The following is a 22,022-nucleotide window of genomic DNA, read 5'->3' as shown; positions in this document are numbered from 1 at the left end:
AGACCGAGTGACTGCAGGCAGGCTCTTTTCCCTCAGGCCGGGTGAGACTAGAAAGAGACATCATAGATTTAGGACAGATGGAGAAATATTTATGAGGAACACGGAGGGAGCTTCTTCACACTGAGGGTGGAACAAGCTGCCAGCAGAAGTGATGGATGCAGGTTCACAATTGTAATATTTAAGAGAGGTTTGGATTGATACATGGATGACAGGGGTTTGGCGGGATATGGCCCAGGCGCTGGTAGACGAAACTAGGGAGAAAACCAGGCCGCCACGGACTAGAGGGGCCAAAGGGCCTGTTTCTGAGCAGTATGACTCTAGTACAGGGAAGGCCATTTAGGACTGAAACAAATTGAAGTTTCTTCACTCAGATGGGGAGAAATCTAGAATTCTTTACCCTAGGTGGTTGTGAAGGCTTCGTCACCGTGTTCATTCAAAAGGGAGATCAGCAGAATGTGCATACAATCACTAGAACAGCAGACATGGATACAATGTAGGGAAATAGAGCGAGATACATTACCAGGTTGAGTAGTGTCACGAAAACCTCCCAACAGCAACAAAATGAAATGGCTTTCTGTGAACTTCAGGAAGGGAAAGAATGGCGATCGTGTACCAGTCTACTCTGGGGAAGCGATGCAGCAATTTAAGTGGCTTGGTTTTAATGTTTTGGATTACCTACACTGGGCTAAGTAAAAAGATGCAATCATAAGAAAGCAAAGATGCTGACGCAAATTTCTTAGGAGGTTCACCAAGTCAGCTAACACTCGAGCAAAATTCTGTGGGTGTAATGTTGGAAGGATTCTCACTGGTTGTGTTGTGGCGTGCCACTGCAATTTGGATGTGAACGAACATAGAGTTGTCCACTTCTTATCCTGGCTTCTCCCCGCCCTTTCTGTCCAGTCCCGACGAAGGGTCTCAGCCCGAAATGACGACTATTTATTCCTTACTCTCGTTCAGCCTGGGTCTGAGTTTTGGCCAACTTAATCGCCAGGCCAGATCGAAAAGGTCGGGGGGGGGGGGGGGTCAGGTCCAGAGGTAAGGGACGGGCTGGCATTGAGCTCACTGCTCTATGAGGTTCACTTGTCTCTGCACTGAACTGAGGCTGTGGCCTGCAACTGAAGGGCTCCTGGGGATCGGCTGTGACTCACTGCTGGTGATTTCAGTTCTGAATGTTATTTGGTTACTTTTATTGTTTGCATGATTTGGTGTTTTTTTTGGTTTTTTTTTCCCTGCACATCAGGTGTTTGATGGTCCACTTTTAATGAGGTCTATCAAGTTTCTTTGTTTTGTGGCTGTCTATAAGGTGATAAATCTCAAGGCTGTACTTAGCAAACATACTTCGATAACAAATGCACTTGGATGTCCACAGGTGCCGCCTGACTCGAGTTCCGCCAGCATTTTGTGTGTGTTGCTCTAGATTGCCATCACCTGCAGAATGTCTTGGGTCAATCGTTTATATTTTTCTTGTGAATTCTGTTTAACTGATGAAATGTACCTGCGCACATGACAATAGACTTTGAAGAACAAGCAGCTCTTGATGAATAACAGAGCAGTTTTAGGTGCCGACTCGTGGCCCGTGTCCTGACGAAGGTTCACACCCAAAACATTAAAGTAACAGTATTCAATTTACGCGGCCAGAGCTAAAAAGATGTCCTTTGACATGCTGAATCATGTTGTTCTCACTTCCTCTGGAGCTTCTAAACTACACAACGTCAGAGACAAACTTTTTTTGTTTACCTCTTCCATAACAAAGCCTTTGAGATGTATTTGACAGGAATATAAAATCATTTGCCCAATAAGTCCTGGGTAGGCTCAAGAACTGAAGTAGCTTTAAACCCGACTGTTTACCAAAGCCTTGTGGGTTTCCGAGATAGAAATTTCCCTCCCGATCAGGGTCAGACAACCCACCCAACAGAAACGAGGGATTTAACCCGCACACAAGTAGCCTAGAGCTGAGGTGTTTGGAGCAATGAGACCCGGAGCTGCTTCTCGCCGGGCCCGTCTGCAGGCCGCCAAGCTGGAGATCGAAGGCCAGGCCATCCCCTCCCCAGCAGGGAGGGAGGGCACAGCGGCCGAACCACCCCCAGCGGGGAAAGAGGACTAGACCCCGAGGCCGATATACACCCAGTAGGAAGGCGGCTGACACAGGGGGGCGGCCCTAGGGTAAGCCCGAGGCCCAGCGGCCATCGGCCTTGGCTTCTAACGTCCCCTCCGAAACGTAACGGCGCGGATTACCCAACATAGGAACGAAACGAAGGCCTCTTACCGAGAAGCCGCTCGAACGGGCCGCCGCCTTTGCCCATCCCGCCGCCCTTTGTCACTCCGTCCGTTCGTCCGCTTACTTCGTCACCGGATCACGGCACTTGCGTGGACACCTACTTCCTTGGCTCTGTCGGGGCCCTACCCCGTGAGTGCGTCGCGCTCCTCTGACGTCGACTGTGTGTGCCTATACACACGCAAGGTAGGCGTTCTTGCATGGCGTCCGGTGACGGCGCGCCGCCGTTGCCGGGCAACCGACCGAGAGGCCCCTGGCGGATCCTCGGTGCGGCCGTGGGTGGGCGGGCGGGACGAGTGAGGGACCCTCCCGGGGCACCGGAACGGGCCGGCACCAATGGGCCTCGGTCTGCTACTGGGGGCGACGGCGGTGGGGAAGACGCTGCTGCTGAAAGCGCTGCACAATATCCTTTCGGTCGAAGTCTGTCGTTGGGATCGGGGAAGGGTTTTGCACTGGGCCCTCACCTCTGTGTCGCCTGGCTCTCAGCCGGCCGTCGTGTTCACTGCCGCAAATTACTGAAATTTACTGTCACATGCGCAAGGGCCACGAAAGTTACAGCCGCGTCACGGGCACAGAGCGTCAAATACACAACATTCACAAGAAAAATACTTAAATTACACAAAATTAGATTGGTAAGGAGTTTATTATCGGCACGTCCCGAGGTACAGATGAAAGCTTGCTTTCCCTACCATTCGTACTCATTATTTCATCGCTCTGTTACAGAGTATTCAGGTAGTACAGGGTAAACATTAACAGGATAAGGTGTTAGAGTGACAAAGTGCGGTGCAGGTGGACAAGAAGGTGCAAAGTCACAATGAAGTAGATTTGAGGATCGGGGTCCTTCTGATTGTACTAGGATAATCTTACAACAGCGAGGTAGAACCTGATGGGAGTGTGCAGAAGAGAGGGTTATCTCAGGAAGGACATAATTAGAACCAAACAATGCCCGCTGTGGTGCAAAGTGCTACTTTGAGAGAGTGACTAGTGTTTGGGTCGGTTGGTTTAAGAAATTGATAGGCAAGGGAAGTAATCTTAAACGTGGTGGTGTGAGACTTTCATCTTCGGGAACCTCTAGCTGTGAGAAGATGCATAGCCTGGCAGCTGGGGATCTTGAGTGACCCGTTCCCCTAGTTCTCTCTCCTCTCCAGCCTTACCTTTCCTACCAGCTGGCTTCCCCCGTCACCCTCTCGCTTGTTCTCCTTTCCCTCCTTTTTATCCTGGCGTCTTCCCTCTTCCTTTCCGGTCCTGAAGGAAGGTCTCAGCCCGAAACGTGGACTGTGTGTTGACTTCCATGTATGCAGCCTGACCTGCAGAGTTCCTCCAATGTGTGTGTATGTGTGTTGCTTTGAGGACAGAAGTTGCCCTTCTGAGACAGCACCTTCTGTCGATGCTGATGTCATGGACGGATGTTCCTGTGATGTGTTGGGCAGACTCCACATCTCTCTGCAGCTCCTTTCGCTTGTGGCTACCTGGCATACCCTCGTGAGGTGATCCCCTTGTCAGCAGAGCCCACTCCTCTTCGGGCAACCCCTGTGTACTGTGCCCCCTGGCTGAATAGCTGCCCGGCACTCAGACCCTTTCCCCAGGTCTTTAAAATACTGTACACTGATTCAATTCTACATCTCTTTAAAATAAAGTACAGGAAATCTAGTGTAATATCTCTGGAAATGAATAAACAGTCGATGTTTTCGGCCGAGACCATTCATCAGCGCTAGGAAGGATTACATTATGAGAACATTCAGTCCTCTTTTATTGTCATTTAGAAATGCATTAAGAAATGATACAATGTTCCTCCAGAGTGATATCACAGAAAACAGGACAGACCAAAGACCAACACTGACAGAACCACATAATTATAACATATAGTTACAGCAGTGCAAAGCAATACCATAATTTGATGAAGAACAGACCATGAGCACAGTAAAAAATAGTCTCAAAGTCCTGAGTCGATCGACTCCTGAGTCCCCGATAGCAGGCGGAAAAAGGGAGGAACTCGCTCCATAAACCTCCAGGCACCGTCAACTTGCCGATACCTTGGAAGCAGCCGACCCCAGCCGACACTGAGTCCATCCGTCCGAAAACTCCGAGCTTCCGACCAGCCCCTCCATCAAATCAGAATTGTGCACGGTCCCCTACTTGACAGATAACAGATTTCATCACCGAAGTTGCCGTGCGCACTGCTGTCACGCTGCCATCTTCTCCCCCCTCTGGGAGGAAGGGGAAGATGCCAGAATAAAAAGGTGGTGGGGGGAGTGGAAGGAAGATAGCTAGAAGGTGCTGAGTGAAACCAGGTGGGTAGGAAAGATGAAGGACTGGAGAGGAAGGAATCTGATTGGAGAGGGAGGGTGGATCATAGGAGAAAGGGAAGGAGGAGGGGAGCCAGCGGGACATGATAGGCAGACGAGAAGAGATTAAGGGCCAGAGTGGGGAATAGGGGAGGGGGGAGACATTTCTTTACTAGAAGGAGAAATCAGTATTCATGCTATCAGGTTGGAGGCTACCAGATGGCACATAAGGTGTTGGTCCTCCACTCTGAGGGTGGCCTCATCCTGGCACAAGAGGAGACCATGGACCAACCTGTCGGAACAGGAATGGGAATTAAAATGTTTGACCACTGGGAAGTTCTGCTTTTGGCAGATGGAGCAGAGGTGCACAATGAAGTGGGTCCCCCAATGTAGGGGAGACCTCTGGTCTAGAAGGTAGAATATTCACTCTGGTTCTCTTTCTTAAGGTGCTGCCTGAGCTGCTGGGAGTTTCCCGTATTCTTTGGTTTTGTTTCGGACTTCAGTTTTCACTTACTTGATTTTCTGGAAATATACGTATACATAGTACTTCTCTCATCATCAGTGTTATAGAGAGGGGATTGCCAACCTTTTTCATGCCATGGGCCAATTCCACTAAGCAAGGATAAGCTCCCACTGAATATTAAATGCTCCCAATGGCACACATCTCAAATAGCCTCTGACAACCAAGTCCAACTCCTGGCCTTCACACGTACCTTAGCTACGAAGCCTATCGGAACCATTTCTGACAGGAGAAGGGGCAAAGGCATTGAACTGATTCACCGCATTCAATAGTAAACCTGCTTCAAAGCTTGTTTTATAGTGGCAGCCTAAAACCAGTGGCTTCGGGCAGATGGGGATCATCAGCCATGGTTGGCGGCTCATCCAGGAGGAGACTACACTGCCTTGTGGCTGTACCCACTCAAACCCTGGAGCTGGGGTCCCTAGGTTAGTTAGTCAGAGCTTTACTGTCAGTGCTGAGGACAATGAGATTGTACCTGTAGTGCAAAATAGCGTAAAAACAGAATGACAAAATTTAAAATAACATATGAGTTATTTTAGAGTGACTCTAATTTACAACTGGATTAAAAACAAACAACTCTGAAATGGGCCATTGTTCAGTTGCACGGCAGCCCTGGGAAAAAGCTGTTTTTCGGTCTGGATGTCCGTGCAGAAATGTTTCTGTGTCTCCTGCCGGACATTAGGAGATTGGACAGGTGATTACTGGGGTGGGATGGGTCCATCACGGTTTTGCCAGCCCCTAGGGCTGTACTACGTTGAGTTTGACGCTGACTGGCAACTCCTGCAACACCGCTGGTGCCAAACTGCTTCGGTCTTTACTGTTCCTTTGGATTCATCAGCTGCGTGGCGAGGGGGAGCCTGCTACACGGGCAACAGCTCGCTCTCCACGTTGAACTTTGCTGGCTTGTGTATCACGCAGACGGCCGGGACGCAACATTCACGGTCAACCCTGACCAACATAGGGCCTCAGTAAGGGCAAATGATTGACTGCTACATGGCCAGAGATTGCCACTTGATTTTATCAAAAGTCACTTCATTGAAAGATTTAAGGCTGTGGTGGATACATTTATGGTTATATTAAAAGCAATTTTCAATATTTATTTCATTTTTGGATCCTTAATCAATGTGCAGAGATGAGTTTGAAAGAAGCACTTGGTGAACTTGACGGGCTCCCACCTACACTCCCCACGGTATGCTCAAACTCGTTCGATGCATTCAGTAGCAAATCTGCTACAAAGCTTTCTTTTATACCAATGATAAAATGTCAACAATCCATATCCTTTTGCCAAGGTTTACAAGGTAATGATACTTTTCCCATACATCATGGTGAAAATTTGAACCCAGCAATCGATGTTTGGCATGGTAGCCTAGTGGTGAGCACAGCACTTTACAGTACAGGTGACCCGGGTTCAATTCCCGCCCCTGCCTGTAAGGAGTTTTTACATTCTGCCCGTGACTACTGAGTTTCCTCCGGGTGCTCTGGTTTCCTCCCACAGTCCAAAGACGTACCGGTTGGTAGATTAATTAGTCATTGCAAATTGTCCTGTGACTAGGCTCGGATTAAATTGGGGGATTGCTGGGCGACGTGTCTCAAAGGGCCAGAAAGGCCTGTTCTGCTCTGCATTTCAATAAAATAATAAATATCCTGTATGAATTGACAGATGAGAAAGTTATCTGTAAATGTTTGGGCGTTATCACTGGGGCACAAGTGATCTTTACCTACCACTTGTAAAAGTCTTGTGTGAAATGTTTCAACAAGTAAGTTTATAGATTCACAGAAACAGGCACTTTGGCCCAACTAGCTCACACCAATCAAGGTGCCTTTCCAAGTCCCATTGCTATGTTGGACCTGTAAACCTTTGCTATCCACATTTAAGTATTTGAACTATTTAAATCCTATTGCTTAAATCTCTTTTAAATGTTGTTTTCTGTGACAGCTCATTCCATATGCCCACTACCATCTGTGTGAAGAACTTGCTCAGGTCTTTCCCCTCTCACTTTAAACCTACAAAACTGTGTGTCTGTCAGTGGTGTTACTGACACAGGAGACTGAGTAGCTCCACACCCGAATTGGAAAGGATGTTTCCCGTAGTGCAGGAGTCTAAGACTGGGGGAACAGCCTCAGAATACAAGGACGTCCCTTTAAAACAGAGATGAGGAGGAATTCCTTTTGCCAGAGTGTGGTGAATCTGTGGAATCCATTGCCAGGGACAGCTGTGGAGGCCACGTCATTGGGTATATTTAAAGCAGTGGTCGATAGTATTGAATTCTGATGTTTTTATCCAAGATTCTTGTAGAAGTCAAGAATGAGACATAAAACTTGTTGCTTCACAATCTCCAAGAGAACGTGGGGTATTGGGAACAGAAGGGGGAATGAAGGTGGTGAGTCAACGTGCTCTGCTCTCCTTATACCCGAGACAGCAGGCATGCCATTCAAGATTTGTCGATGAGAGTTAACCGATCAGATAGCTCCTGTTAATAATGTGATGCCCAAGAAGTTTCCAGAATAATAAAACTGTAACCACTTGGGGCCATACAAAAACAATTTATAGGTAATAAAAATGCAATCAGGCGTAAGAAAGTTAAACTGCAAAATTATGACAATTATGCAATCTACTTTGACAATTGGTTCTTGATTAGTAAGGGTGTTAAAGGTTGTGTGGAGAAGGCAGGAGATGGGTTTGAGAGAGGTAATGAATCAGTCATGATGGAATATTCGTTCTTCTAGACTTGGAGTCCATGGACCCCTTCTTAACAGTATTGGTCCATGGCACAAAAAAAGGTTGGGAACCCCTGTCTAGAATCTAGACAGTCTTGTAACAAAGGGTCTCGGGTATAAAATGTTGCTGCTTGGACTCGATGAGGGAAGTGGCCCAATTCTGCTCCTATGTCCTTATGGTCTTATCTCAGAACAAAATCTTACCATGTTCTCGTTGTATTTGATGCACTTTTAATCTCCTTTACCTGCAGGTGGGCACAAACTTAACTGATATCACGATTAATAAGAGGAAAATTACTATTCGAGAACTGGGAGGCTGCATGGGGCCTATCTGGCCAAGTTACTACGAAGACTCTGAAGCTGTGATAGTGAGTATGAGCAGTGTGGGTCTCTCTCCACTCCCCGACAGCCACGCAGCAGCCCTGGATTGGTGGACCAGGCACTGGTTTCCTCTTGAATTTCATATCTTTAATCAGCTGTTTTTCAAACAGGCACAGGAGAGGGAAAAGGAAATCCTGTGTCCCTGGGTAGTTATACATTCCTTATTTATCAGATTCTAGCACGAGTAGCCTTTTTCTGTTCCTGTCTAACATCCTCCAGCGGCTGACCTCATCTTCACTCTCCCCTCTTCTCAAATAGTTCTATCTGCCCCTCATCATTCATCCCTCCTGGGTCTACCTATCACCTACTGGTGCCCATCTTCAATCTCTTGTTACCTCAGCTTTCCTGGAGTGAACAAGCTGTTTGGTTATGTTCGGGACTCAGGTTCATCCAGTTAACCAAGTTCAAAGGTCAAAGTAAATTTATTATCAAAGTACATACAGTATACGTCACAATACACAACCCCGAGATTCATTTTCTTGTGGGCATTCACAGTAAGTGCAAAGAAACACAACAGAATCAGTGAAAAACTGCACACAACAGACAAACAACCAATGTGCAAAAGACAAACTATGTAAATACAAAAAGAAAAAGAACAATACAATAATAAAAGTAAATAAGCAATAAATATCGAGAACGTGAGATGAAGAATCCTTGAAGGTGAGTTGCGGGAACAGTTCAGTGTTTGGGTGAGTGAAGCCGATTTACCCCACTGATTCAGGAGCCTGATGGTCGAGGAGTAATAACTGTCCCTGAGTCTGGTCCTGTGGGTCCTGACGGTCGAGGGGTAATAACTGTCCCTGAGTCTGGTCCTGTGGGTCCTGACGGTCGAGGGGTAATAACTGTCCCTGAATCTGGTCCTGTGGGTCCTGAGGCTCCCATTGGCAGCAGTAAAGAGAGAGAATGGCTTGCACGCTTGGGGTCCTTGATGATGGAAGCTGCTTTCCTGCGACAGTACTTCTTGTAGATGTGCTCAGTGGTGGGGAGGGCTTTACCCGTGATGGACTGGGCCGTATCCACTACTTTTTGTAGGATTTTCCATTCAAGGGTATTGGTGTTTCCATCCCAGGCTGTGATGCAGCCAGTCAATATACTCTCCACATCGATAGGAGTTTGTCAGAGTTTCAGATGACATGCCATATCTTCACAAACTTCTGAGAAAGTAGGGGTGCCTTTTTTCTAATGGCACTTCCTGGATGCAATTCAGATCCTCTGAAATGTTAACACTGAGGAATTTAAAGACCTTCTCCACCTCTGATCCCCTGATGAGGACTGGCTAGTGGATCTTATTGGTATTGAGTAGGAGGTTATTGTTATGGCACCACTCGGCCAGATTTCCAGTCTCCCTCTTATATGCTGAAGTTTGATTTGGCTAACAAACTTAACTATGGTATTGGAGCTGTGCTTAGCCACATAGTCATAAATGTGAAGTGAGTAGAGAAGGGGTTAAGCACACAGCCTTGGTCTACAGACAGGGGCCAGTAGGTGATAGGCAGACCGAGGTGAAGGTGAAGTCGGCCCTGAAGCAGGATCTCGACCCAAGCTGTGAACAATTACTCTCCTCTACCGACGCTGCTCACCCGCCAACAGTTCGAATTTTGTTCTGTTCATTCCTGGGATTCTGACATTTAACTTCTACCTTTATTGGAAGGATGTGGAAGATTGAGAGAGGGTGCAGAACAGGTTTATCTCCACAGAATGCTGCCTGGATTAGAGACCATATTTTCTGAGGGAAGGCCGAGCAAGTTAGGAGTTTTTGCAGTGGTGGAGAATGAGAGATAACTAGATGGAGCTGTACAAGAATATGGGAGGCATGGGTAGAGCGGACAGCCAGCACCTCTGCATCCCATCAGGCTCTTGAACCACCTCAACTCTGAACTGATTCCAATACCTGTGAACTCACTTTTAATGACTCTGCAATTTATGTTTAGATTAGATTAGATTATGAGGACACTCAGTCCTCGTTTATTGTCATTTAGAAATGCACGCATTAAAAAAAGGATACATTCCTCCAGAATGATATCACAGAAAAACACTTTATTTAAATCAGACCAAGTTTGATCATCATTCAACTATACATTGATACCACCAAATGAAACAGTATTCCTTTAGGGCCAAGTTGCAAAACATACAGAGCACATTCAAAATAGCGAGCGAGAGAAACAAAGTCTCACAAAAAAAACATATATACAGTCCAAGATCCTAAGCGATAATTCCTGCAAATTGCTGGTACAGTTCCCGGCGATCCTCTGATCGAACGCTGGTACAGTTCCCGGGAATCCTCTGATCGAACGCTGGTACAGTTCCTGGGAATCCTCCGATGGAACACTGGTACGGTTCCCAGTGATCCTCCAATCGAACACTGGCACAGTTCCCGGGAATCCTCTGATCGAACGCTGGTACAGTTCCCGGGAATCCTCTGATCGAACACTGGTACAGTTCCCGGGAATCCTCTGATTGAACGCTGGTACAGTTCCCAGTGATCCTCCAATGGAACACTGGCACAGTTCCTGGGAATCCTCTGATCGAACGCTGGTACAGTTCCCGGTGATCCTCGGATGGAACACTGGCACAGTTCCCGGGAATCCTCTGATCGAACACTGGTACAGTTCCCGGTGATCACTGGTATGGTTCCCGGTGATCCTCTGATCGAACACTGGTACAGTTCCCAGTGATCCTCTGATTGAACGCTGGTACAGTTCCCAGTGATCCTCTGATCGAACACTGGTACAGTTCCCAGTGATCCTCCGATGGAACACTGGCACAGTTCCCGGCGATCCTCTGATCGAACGCTGGTACAGTTCCCGGGAATCCTCTGATCGAACGCTGGTACAGTTCCCGGGAATCCTCTGATTGAACGCTGGTACAGTTCCCAGGAATCCTCTGATCGAACACTGGTACAGTTCCCGGTGATCCTCTGACCGAACACTGGTACAGTTCCCGGTGATCCTCTGATGGAACACTGGCACAGTTCCCAGTGATCCCCTGACCGAACACTGGTACAGTTCCCGGTGATCCTCTGACCGAACACTGGTACAGTTCCCAGTGATCCTCTGACCAAACACTGGTACAGTTCCCGGTGATCCTCTGACCGAGCGCTGGCACAGTTCCCGGTGATCCTCTGACCGAACACTGGTACAGTTCCCAGTGATCCTCTGACCGAGCACTGGCACAGTTCCCGGTGATCCTCTGATGGAACACTGGTACAGTTCCCGGTGATCCTCGGATAGAACACTGGCACAGTTCCCGGGAATCCTCTGATTGAACGCTGGTACAGTTCCCGGTGATCCTCTGACCGAACACTGGTACAGTTCCCGGTGATCCTCTGACCGAACGCTGGTACAGTTCCTGGTGATCCTCTGACCGAACACTGGCACAGTTCCCGGTGATCCTCTGACCGAACACTGGTACAGTTCCCGGTGATCCTCTGATCGAACACTGGTACAGTTCCCGGTGATCCTCTGACCGAGCGCTGGCACAGTTCCCGGTGATCCTCTGATTGAACACTGGAGGGCAGCACTGACAGGAGAGACCAGCCCACAACTGAGTACGGGCACCACACTACGCCACCTCTGGCATTTTCTCATCTGGACTACAGCAGCAGGCGGGCCCATGGCTTGTGGCATCGTCCTCGCTACAGCCAAAGCTACGCAGCTGCCACGCTGCCTGTCTCACCACCAAACAAAGGAAACAAGCCTACGGTATTTTACATCATCAATGTGCAACAGGGTCTTGCAAACGCAAGAGAAACGTCCCAGACCAACGTCCAATCTGGTTATTATTTATTTATTGCAGTTAGTCTTTTTTTGCACATTGGTTGTTTGTCGATCTTTGGGGGTAGTTTTTCATCGATTCTATTGTGCTTCTCTGTTCTACTGTGAATGCCCACAAGGAATCGAATCACAAGGTAGGAAATAGTGACATACATGTCCTTTGATAATAATTTCACTTTTATTCCCCAGAGTAGCCATGGCCAATACCAGAGGATGTCCATTTAAGATGAGTGGAGGAAAGTTAAGGGAGATGTCAGAGTGGTGGGTGCCTGGAACACCCTTCTGGGAATCATGTTCGAGGCTCATACAATAGGGACGTTTAAAAGACTGATAGATACATAGATCTGAGAAAAATGGAGGGTTATGAGCTCTGAAAGATGGGGATGGTTTATCAGAATCAAGTTTATTATCACTAACATGTGTCATGAAATTTGCTGTTTTGCAGCAACAGTAGTGCAATACATTGTCAGTCACGATAAGAATATATGTACAAAATAAATAAATAAACAATACATTAATATAGTGGGGTTGGTTTATATTGGTCAGCACAACATTATGGGCCAAAGGGCCTGGAATGTGCTGTACTGATCTGTGTTAGAACATAGAAATCTATAGCCTATTACAGGCCCTTTGTGCTGACCTACTCTCGAATCTGCCTGGAATAACCCTCTATTTTTCTAAGCTCCATGTACCTATCTTAATATTATTTTTAAAAAAACCTAATGTATCCCCCTCCACCACCATTGCCGCAGTGCATTCCACACACCCACCACTCTGTGTGTGAAAAACTTACCCCTGGCATCCCCTCTGTACCTGTTGTTAATCTACTGGCCATAGTGTTGCTTTCTTTAAAACCACTGAAGACGGAGGGCTCATTTCCTTTCGTACGGTTGGCCTGTAGCTCTAGTTTGTGGGGCAGGCTAGGATATTATTGCCAGTCATCCTCCGTATTTCCTTTATTCTTTACGGGATCTGCTCCTCAGCAAGGCAGGGAGCACAAGCCTGTCCCTCCCCAGAAGATGAGCTGCAAGTTCTTGTGTCACACACCAATTCGCTCACCGCCTCGTTACAGGGTTGAATGTTTTCCTCCCTAGTTTGTCATCGATGCTGCCAATCCCACCCAGATTTCCTCCTCCTGTATTCAACTACTCGAAGTTCTCTCAGCTGAGCAACTGCAGGAAACTCCGGTCCTAATTCTCTTCAACAAAGTGTAAGTACAGACCCAAGCAGTCTGGCAGCTTCTGTCTTCAAATGTGGCAAGGTGGGCCGGGCAGGGCAGGGCACTGAGAGAATGCATGATACACAACCTGCTGGTTGTATTTCATTGAAAAGCAAATAGTGCTGGCCTGGGCCATTGGCTGCTGGGTGGCCTCGTGATCGTATTCTAACTATCTCAACCCCCTCCCTCCCCCAGCTTTACACTAAATAGAACAGATCAGACTCCATTCAATAATAGGACACACAAAGTGCTGGAGGAACTCAGCAGGTCAGGCAGCATCTGTGGAGAGGAATAAACAGTTGACATTTCGGGTTGAGACTTTTCATCAAGACCTGACCTGATGAGTTCCTCCAGCACCTTTGTACGAGTTCCTACAAGGTTTCCAGCATCTGTAGAATCTTGTGTGTTTATCATTTCAACACTACTGTGTCAGAATAGCTCTGGCCACAGTTGCGCCTGTCCTGCTAATTCGGTCAGGCAGGCTGAGAGTCTGAGTGGTTGCTGAATGCAAAAGTCACCACGTTCTCACAGGAAGAGCTGATGTGCATCAGGATAACAAGCAGCATTGGAGCCTGGAGTGGGAGGTGGTCGCGCCAAGACAGTAGTGCTGTCCAGTGTTTGAAGGAGTCGGCCTGTTGTGTGGCTGGGACTCCGGTCTGGCTATGTGATTGACTATTTTGTGCTAAGCTAAGGCTTCTTTACTCAGAGGGCTGCCAAGCTTCATTGTACTCTACTCCAGATGGGAAATGTGTCAGTATGGATGTGATGGGCTGAAGGGCCTGGCTGTGTACCATGACTCTATGACTGGACAAAACTTCAATCATGCAAAATTTTCTCAAGGGGTGCCTGGCTTGTTTGTGCTTCAGTTTCTTACATGAACAGAAGCTTAATCTGCACCTTACCCACGAGTTAGCAGCCTCCGCACTATGGAGTCTTTCTATACTCCTCAGTAATGCAGCCAGCATCATCAAAGAGTCCACCCACCTCAGACGTTCGTCATTTCCCCTCTCCCACTGGTCATGTGCCAGCAGGCTCAAAGACAGGTGCATCAGGTGCATTCAGAAGTCTGATAAGATGGACTCTTGCCCTCACAATCTACAGCTTTATGATCTTGCACTTTATCAGTTACCTGCATTGCACTCTTTCAGTAGCTTTTACACTCTATTCTGCACTGTTACTGTTTTACCTTGTTCTGCCTCAGTGCACTGTGTAATAATTTGATCTGTGTGATCAGTATGCAAGACAAGCTCTTCAATGTACCTAGGTACACGTGACAATAACAACCCAATTCCAATGCCTATGTGGTGGGAAAGATGGGATTAAGTAGGTTCAGTGAAGGGTAGATTAGAGCAGAATATTTGAGGCCATACATTATAGTTCTCCATAATCACGGAAACAGCGGAGGGCAATTTATCTTGCAGCTTTTGGGAAGAAACACAAACAATTGGGATTGAAGGTGGGGGATGAAGTAAATTGAAATAATCACCGATTGTTTCTGCTGCATTATAAATGCAGGGGAGTAACTCGACTGTCTCATTTCAGTGATCTACCCTGCCACATGTCCCTGATAGAAATGAAAAGCCTGTTCAGGATGGATGACGTATTGGCCTGTGCCAAGCAGGCAGTCAGTGTGCTGGAGGTGAGCGCACAGACTGGCGAAGGGCTGGACCAGGTCTTGAAGTGGCTTCACTCCCACCTCAAGGGGAAAAATTTGTCCTGAAGGCAGTCAACATCACACCTTTCCCCAAACCAGCCATTCAAAAGCTCAGAGGAGCCCAGAGGCAGTGGATATGATGGCTCCCTCAGAATGTCCTGTATCTGAGAACTATGTACAATGGCACAAGCCTGTGATTTTTGAATTGTATTCGGCCTTGTAAGGGACAAAAGTGCATTAATGTCAAGACATTTCCAGCTTACTAGAACAGAATGGCAGAATTAATCATTCCTGCTCCACTATAAATATGACTCTAGATTTGCATCATTCTAGTTACAGGTTAGGCTTTATCATTATGAAATCCTGTATTTATAGTTAATGCTTGCTCTCTCTGTAATAATTACCCATGTTTATGGATAGGTTTTAAGTTAATAAATATTAAAAGAATAAATATAAATTTGCTCTGCATTGCAAAATGCAGCAGATTCCGATTAATTGGGACACATTGGGACCAGTACATTTTGGCCCAGTAACGACTGCACCAATTAGCTGTAATTTCATGGAAATGGTTAAAAACGTATGAAAAAGATAAATTGTGTATTTAAATGAAATAGGCCAAATTAGAATACTACCAATAATACCATGGTACTATAAAACTGTTCCCAATAGCTATCAGCAGAGGAATTCATCCAGTGAGGTGCAGAGGTGTATTCTTTTGATTAGACTGTAAATGAACAAAGTCAGCGCAGTTGGACTGCCTTCATACAATACTGTTGCTGATTATATCCTCCAAATCATTTTCATTGTAACATTAAAGATGATTGTCGATACCTTCAACTTACTAAAATAGTAAAATAGTTTCATTTTCACTCCTGGTTGTTTACAGCATCTCCAAGCCTGAATGTTTGAACCCACAGTGAGCAAAGCAGTTCTGAATTGTCTTACTGCTTATTTCTCACCAAGTATCAGTGACAAAAATCACTGCTTTTTGAATAGAAACACCCACACAACTGATGCTAGTTAGAAATTGTTCGGTAAAGGTCTCCTGCCCCAATTAAGTGGCATAGTGTCCCAAATAAAGGAAGGAAATCCCAGCTGTTTTTGTCTTTTAAGAGTTGTCCCAAACAAGTGGCTGCCCCGATTAATTGTTGTCCCAATTAACTGGAATCCACCGTACTTTATAATATACACATGAAATAAAGGCATGAGTTTCTTTACATTGTTATTTAGTCTATACTTTATGTCAGTAATAAGAGTCATGTTACTGTAGCCACTGTGACTTCATAGTGTAGTTATAGACCTCAGTATTTTCTCCCTCTTTCGCATTCCTGACCTCCATAGATGCTGGAAGATGACATGTACTGATTGTATTTACCATATATTAAAATATATATTTTTAAATAAAAATGGCTGCTGAAAGATTAATTTTATGAAAGATGCACGCTGGTTTGCCTGAAACTTGGTCTTCCAATACAAGTACACGCACAAGCAAATGCTGTGACCAGAGCAAGTGCAGACAGACGTACTGAAGCTCAGTGCAGACATTACAAAGGCTCTGTGGGGAAGGTCGCCACTCCAGTGTCCTGCAGCCACTGGATACTGAGGGGCTGGTCCCAGCGTAACAGCCTCCTCAATGTTCCACAGCTACGTTGTCTGTGGAAATGCGAGTCCCATTGAGACGTTGAAAAATCAATGGTATAATGGAGAAAATGACAATCGTATTTACTATACATTATGAATAAAGTCTTTAAAAATACAGAACACTCAGATTTATTTATCACATGTGCAGGAACACTTACAGCAGTGAAATGTGTCATTTTCATTAACAACCAACACACCCTAAGAATCCACTGGGGGCAGCCCAGTGCGCCACACAATCCCGCATCAGTACAGGTTCCCTACAATGTTCAGTCGCAGAACAGAAGCAACAGCAACAAAACCATACACACGCCTCCAGTCCTTGGCACCAGACTCTCAGACACTGTTGAAATGATGGTTCCTTAAACAGACATTGTTTGGCAGAATATCCCATTACCAGAACTTACAAACAAGCAACAATCAGTTTTACTGTATATTAGAAATAAAGTATAATGAGAAGAAAAAAAACTCAGGTTACATAGACTGCAGAGTCATGGATGGTAGAATGAAAAATGACTAAATCAGGATGAACTACCAACAGCAGATACACATCTCAAAGCAATTGCTCTGCACCTACTTTTACATTAGCAGTCTGCAAACAGGACTGGTATGTGAGGACAATATTCAGATAACACACAAAATACTGGAGGAATTCAGGTCATCAGGCAGCATCCATGGAAGGAAATGGACACTGTAGGTAAAAGGGTCTTGATCTGAGACCTCAACTTTCCTCCATAGATGCCACCTGACCTGCTGAGTCCTTCCAGCATCTTGTGCGTTGTTGTTGATTCCCCAAATCCAGTCAAGCCCCTCAGACATTTCCTGCTGCAAGAGACGTACTGACAAGCCAGGTGCAAACAACTGTCACAAAAACTGAGAATCTGGAAATAAGAAACAGCCTCTCCCCCCCAACCACAAACACCAGGAAAGCCAGCGGTCCTTTCAAAGTTATTTTTAATTATTGATTGACAAACTCATACATATACAAAATCATTTACAGAGAATGGCTGGAGCTATTATTTAAAACTCTGTGTTACTCTGTACAATACATCAACTATCCAATTTCCCCTATAAAAATATGAGAAAGATTAAAAAGGCAAAGGTGTCAATGATTTATAGATTGGACTACTAACTACTCTAAAATCTATCATTGTAAGTATGCACTATTAAAATTCCCCTTGACTGGCAAAACTTCAGTTGTAATATTTCCTTAAGCATGCAAGTTTTCAGAACTCTTTAAGCGCCCCCACCCACTTAGTTCTCCATTGTAAACTGTTCCAAGGTGTCAGCATCACAAAATCAGGCTAATCATCACCATATTCTGAGGTATTAATCTGACAGTGGCTTGGAACTTTCACCTCTACCATATTGATCTCAGGCAAACTTCTTTGGTACTGGGGAGAGGGGGGTTACTAAATAAAGTGCATACCCTCTCAAACGTGCAAACCTAAACACACACTTTTAGGAGGAGAGGGAGAATCTCTGTGAAATCTACCAGATAAAGAAAGGTCTGGATAGACTAAATGTTTCCTATAGTGGGGGAGCCTAGGACCAGAGGGCACAGCCTCAAAATAGAGGGATGTCCCTTTAGTACAGAGATGAGGAGGAATTTCCTTTAGAGGGTGGCAAACCTGTGGAATTCACTGCCACAGACCAAGTTACTGCCGTGGAGGCCAAGTTATTGGATCTATTTAAAGCGGAGGTTGAAAGGTTCTTGATTAGTCAGAGTTCTAAAGGTTATGGGAGAAAGCAGGAGAATGAGGGGGTCAGTAATCAGCCGTGATGGAATGGCCAAGCTGACTCGGTGAGCCAAATGGCCCAATTCTGCTCCGATGTCTTGTGGTAAAACCTACAAGTACATTGCCCAGAAGCAATAACAGGTCCACTGAAACATTCCTCCCCCACTGATCCTCTGAGCCCAGAGTCCGCAGCCCACCAGTATCCAAAGCCACAAACTTGTGCCTCTGAGCTGGGCAAAGCCTCCTTTTACTATTTCTGATTTCGCAGAAACAGATGAAAACAGGTTCGAGGGGAAAATAATCTTTGTTCTGAGGGCAGCACCATAGTGTAGCAGTTAGCATTATGTGTTACAGAGACAGCAATGGGTTCAATTCCCTCCACCATCTGTGAGTTTGGATGTTCTTCCCATGACCACATTTCCCTTGAGTGCTCCTGTTTCCTCCCACATTCCAAAGACGTGCAGGATAGGGTTTGTAAGTTGTCAGCATGCTGGTAGCCCATCCCTGGACGGTGTTGGTCACTGACATAAACAAGACATTACATGTATCAATGTATGTGTCACAGATAAAGCCAATCTCTTTACCTTCCTTACTCAGCCTGAAGAGAATGATTGAGGTTTAGTTAGAGATACAGCACAGTAACAAGCCTCTCTGGCCCAACGAGCCTTCGCAACCCAATTACACTCACGTGTCCAATTAATTCACTCATCCATTCATCATTGGACTGTGGGAGGAAACCCCGAGCACCCGGGGAAAACTCAGTAACGGGGAGGACGTACAAACTCCCTGCAGACGGTGGCAGGAATTGAACCCGGGCCACTGGCACAGTCGTAGCGTTATAATAAATGCTTTGCTGCTATGCTGCCCCAAGGATACACTACGATGAGGAAGCTGATTGGACTGGGATTTGTATCTGGTCTCTGTTATAGCAATTGGAGACGTTTATGGATGAGTGACATCATTGCTGGACGTGCAATGAAGTGGCTGCCTTGTCCCCATCCCAATGGAGGTGCCTGCCTCAGGGAAGGTTCAGGTCTCTGGCCAGAACCTGGTGACACTTCAACACTGCTACAACCGACCAGCCTCACGTAGGAGCCTTTGCCTTCTGCAGATCACTTCACTGCGGATGGGGGCTACCAACCGGAGATCTCTCGCCCATCCAGGTCTCGAGGTCAGTCACTCCTTGTGGCTGGGGGAGAAGAAAAATAAAATTGTTCAACACATCTCTGGCTCATAACCCCTTCAAAATACAGAAAAGTACGGCAGGTGACATTGTCCCCCAAAGTCCAGTATTCTGTTAACTTCAATCTAGTTTATCCCGTCCAACATACACGTGCGCACACACACGGGAATAAACAATCCAAGTTTCAGCTGAGCCCATCAGGGCTGGGAAGGAAGGGGGCAGCAGCTAGAATAGGGTGGGGAGAAGGGGGAGGTGCACGAGCTGGCCAGGCGAAATGAGTGGCAAGTCCAGCCCTACAGCAGCAGACGGTAATCCTGAATGAAGTCGGTGTTACCCTGTAGGTGGTGCATCGCTGCCTCGGTGCTGTCGAAGTACCTCAGTCCTTCAATCTCTGCTGATGCCAGAATCAATAAGGTCTTGGGCTAAGTGAGACACAGAACAGGTTATAAACACAGGAGGCTCTGCAGGTGCCAGAAATCTTGAACAACACACCACCCAATGCTGAGGAGCCCAACAAGTCTAGCAACATCCACGGAGGGGAAGAAACAATTGATGTTTTGGGCTGAGACCCACATCAGGGCTGGAAAGAAAGGGGGCAGAAGCCAGAATAAGGTGGGAGGGAGAAGGGGAAGGAGTACAAGATGGCAGGAGATAGGCGAGACCAGGTGAGAAGGAAGTTAGGTGCGTGTGGGGAGGTGGGGAGGGGAAGATGAAGAAAGAAGCTGGGAGGTGATAGGTGGAAAAGGTGAAGGGTTGAAGAAGGAGGGATCTGATAGGAGAGGACAGTGTACCATGGGAGAAAGGGAAGGAGGCAATGAGCAGGTGAGAGGGGAACCAAAAAAGGGAGTGGAAAAAGAGAGAAGGGGGAAGGGGAAAGAAATTACCAGAGGTTAGAGAAGCACTTCCTTTTCAAAAAAAACAAGATGCTTATTTTTGGGCAAGATAAAAGGGAGCTTGGTGAATGTGGAGTGGAGCTACAGACACAAGTACTGGTGACAGTCTTATAGAAGACTTCGAAGGAGGGGTGAAATAACGAAGAAGGGGTTGATGGTGGAGATTTCAGGAGCAGGACCTGGAGTGCCCATTAAATTCAGGAGGTCGAAACACGATATTTGTGAACACGTACCCGCAGATTAGCGAGCAGCAGGGATAACTGCTGCTGCTGGAACGTCAGAATTAGCTCTCGCAGGCTGTTGACAGTCGTGTAGTCAATACTGCTGATGTGGACGCAGTCCAGGATGGCTGAGCGGGGAGGAGAGGCTGAAAGTTAAAACAATTCTGTTACTGCTCCAAAACCCACAGGCGAATCATGTAAAAACCTTGCTCATTTCTCCTGTAGTTACGAAGGTTCCTTCAGGTTGTCATAGCCCGGGGGCGTGGGGGTAATGGCACGTGCCTCAAATAGTCTCCGACAACCAAGTCTAGCTCCTGGCCTTCACGTGTGGCTAAAAAGCACAGCGGAACCGTCTCTACTGAGGGGAGAAGGGCCAAAAGCAGGGTACTGGCACCTTAAAACCAGATGCTTTGGGCAGATGGGGCTCATCGGCAGCTCACCTATGAAAAGGAAAACTCTGATCTCTGCCCTCCGGTGCCTTGTGGCTATACTCACTCATGGGGAAGGCCTCAGGAGTAAACACAGAGGAAAAATCCAGAGCTGAAGTCCCCAAGGCAGTCCCACGTTTATCAGCTGCTTGGAGGGCGAGCCTGCTGTGCTCTCCATATCGTAGTGTCTAGGATCCGGTACTGACTTTTGTATCACGTGGACAGCTGGGACACAACATCCACAGTCGACCACGACCATCGGAATGCCTCAAAGGTATGAAGCCAGTCCGTGGATCCGTGGATCCACGGAGCAGTAGGGCAGCAGTTAGCGCAAACCATTACCACGCCTGCTCCAAGCCTGGGGTTCAATTCATGCCACCGTCTGTAGGAGCTTGTACGTTCTCCCAGAGACCGTGCGGGTCTCCTCCCAGTTAGGATTAACTGTGGGCACGCTACGGTGGTGCTGGGTGTGTGGCGACACCGGCACATCTCTGATTGCGTTGACCATTGACACAAACACATTTCCCTGCACGTTTTGATGTTTCGAGGTACTTGTGACAAATAAAGCTGATCTTTAAATGCCTTTAAACCTGCTCCCTTAAGAGGCAGCACAGACTATTAAACTGCAAGGGCGTCAAGTTCCCTTGGTTAACCTAGGCCTGTGCTCTTGACTGAAATGGACTATAATTCATAACCTGGAGACCTGCCTTCCCTGCCAAGTCCAATGCATCAGAAAGACAGAATACAGCACTGGTCAGGCCCTTTAGCCAACCTCGTAACCAACCCTAAAGATCAATCACTCCTACATCACCCTCTATTTTCTATCATCCACGTGCCTATCGAAGTTTCTTCAATGTCTTCAATGGATTTGCCTCCACCACCACTCCACCAGAGCTGCCACACGCTCACTATGTAAAAATCCCACCTCTGACATCCCCTCGTTACATTCCCCCAACTACCTGTTGCATTAGCCCTCCCCCCCTGGAAAAGTCTCTGGCTGACCACTTGACTTACACATCATATGGCACACCTCTATCAAGTCATCTCTCATCGACCCTCACTCACTCTGGCCCACGAGGTTGTGCCAAAGAGTTC

At 46.8% G+C, this 22,022-nt stretch overlaps 3 protein-coding genes across 13 annotated transcripts in view; 1 reads left to right on the top strand and 2 right to left on the bottom strand.

The window, feature by feature from the left end:
* hgs (hepatocyte growth factor-regulated tyrosine kinase substrate) overlaps window positions 1–2,440 on the bottom strand; it is a 51,432-nt gene extending 48,992 nt beyond the window's left edge. For 2 of the 6 annotated variants that reach the window (XM_072242625.1, XM_072242629.1), the window contains exon 1: window positions 2,267–2,439. In XM_072242625.1, coding sequence (XP_072098726.1) covers window positions 2,267–2,303 — 37 coding nt within the window. In that variant the 5' untranslated portion in view covers window positions 2,304–2,439. Of the gene's footprint in view, window positions 1–2,266 lie in introns of all 6 variants that reach the window. The other 4 variants (XM_072242624.1, XM_072242628.1, XM_072242627.1 and 1 more) reach the window with 3 other exon arrangements.
* Window positions 2,441–2,444: 4 nt separating this feature from the next.
* Window positions 2,445–16,232, top strand: arl16 (ADP-ribosylation factor-like 16). Of its 3 annotated transcripts, XM_072242632.1 has the most exons (5): window positions 2,491–2,679; window positions 6,212–6,269; window positions 8,050–8,166; window positions 13,047–13,162; window positions 14,714–16,232. In XM_072242632.1, the coding sequence occupies exons 1-5, from the start codon at window positions 2,612–2,614 to the stop codon at window positions 14,889–14,891; spliced, it is 537 nt and encodes a 178-aa protein (XP_072098733.1). In that variant the 5' UTR covers window positions 2,491–2,611; the 3' UTR covers window positions 14,892–16,232. The 3 variants fall into 3 exon arrangements, with proteins under 3 accessions (XP_072098735.1, XP_072098733.1, XP_072098734.1); XM_072242634.1 differs by lacking the exons at window positions 2,491–2,679; window positions 6,212–6,269 and adding an exon at window positions 2,445–2,461; XM_072242633.1 differs by lacking the exons at window positions 2,491–2,679; window positions 6,212–6,269 and adding an exon at window positions 6,311–6,378.
* Window positions 16,233–17,400: 1,168 nt separating this feature from the next.
* The window catches only part of slc26a11 (solute carrier family 26 member 11), a 39,738-nt gene continuing 35,116 nt past the window's right edge, over window positions 17,401–22,022 (bottom strand). For 3 of the 4 annotated variants that reach the window (XM_072242522.1, XM_072242525.1, XM_072242523.1), the window contains 3 exons: window positions 20,512–20,645; window positions 19,720–19,807; window positions 17,401–19,391 (listed from right to left, as the gene is read on the bottom strand). In XM_072242522.1, the coding sequence (XP_072098623.1) occupies window positions 19,375–19,391; window positions 19,720–19,807; window positions 20,512–20,645 (239 nt within the window). In that variant the 3' untranslated portion in view covers window positions 17,401–19,374. The remainder of the gene's footprint in view (window positions 19,392–19,719; window positions 19,808–20,511; window positions 20,646–22,022) is intronic. The other variant, XM_072242524.1, reaches the window with a different exon arrangement.

The sequence above is a fragment of the Mobula birostris genome, chromosome 24, assembly GCF_030028105.1.
Source record: "Mobula birostris isolate sMobBir1 chromosome 24, sMobBir1.hap1, whole genome shotgun sequence".
NCBI classification, from domain to species: domain Eukaryota; kingdom Metazoa; phylum Chordata; class Chondrichthyes; order Myliobatiformes; family Myliobatidae; genus Mobula; species Mobula birostris.
The sequence above is the reverse complement of the archived record's forward strand: the minus strand, read 5'-3'. Positions and strand labels throughout refer to the sequence as shown.

Bases quoted from the DNA above. Each gene is read 5' to 3' on its own strand.
- arl16 (XM_072242632.1), top strand. From the start codon at position 2,612: ATGGGCCTCGGTCTGCTACTGGGGGCGACGGCGGTGGGGAAGACGCTG. The intron at 8,167-13,046 runs GTGAGTATGAGC...TTTCCTCCCTAG, and splicing joins AAGACTCTGAAGCTGTGATA to TTTGTCATCGATGCTGCCAA. The intron at 13,163-14,713 runs GTAAGTACAGAC...GTCTCATTTCAG, and splicing joins CTAATTCTCTTCAACAAAGT to TGATCTACCCTGCCACATGT.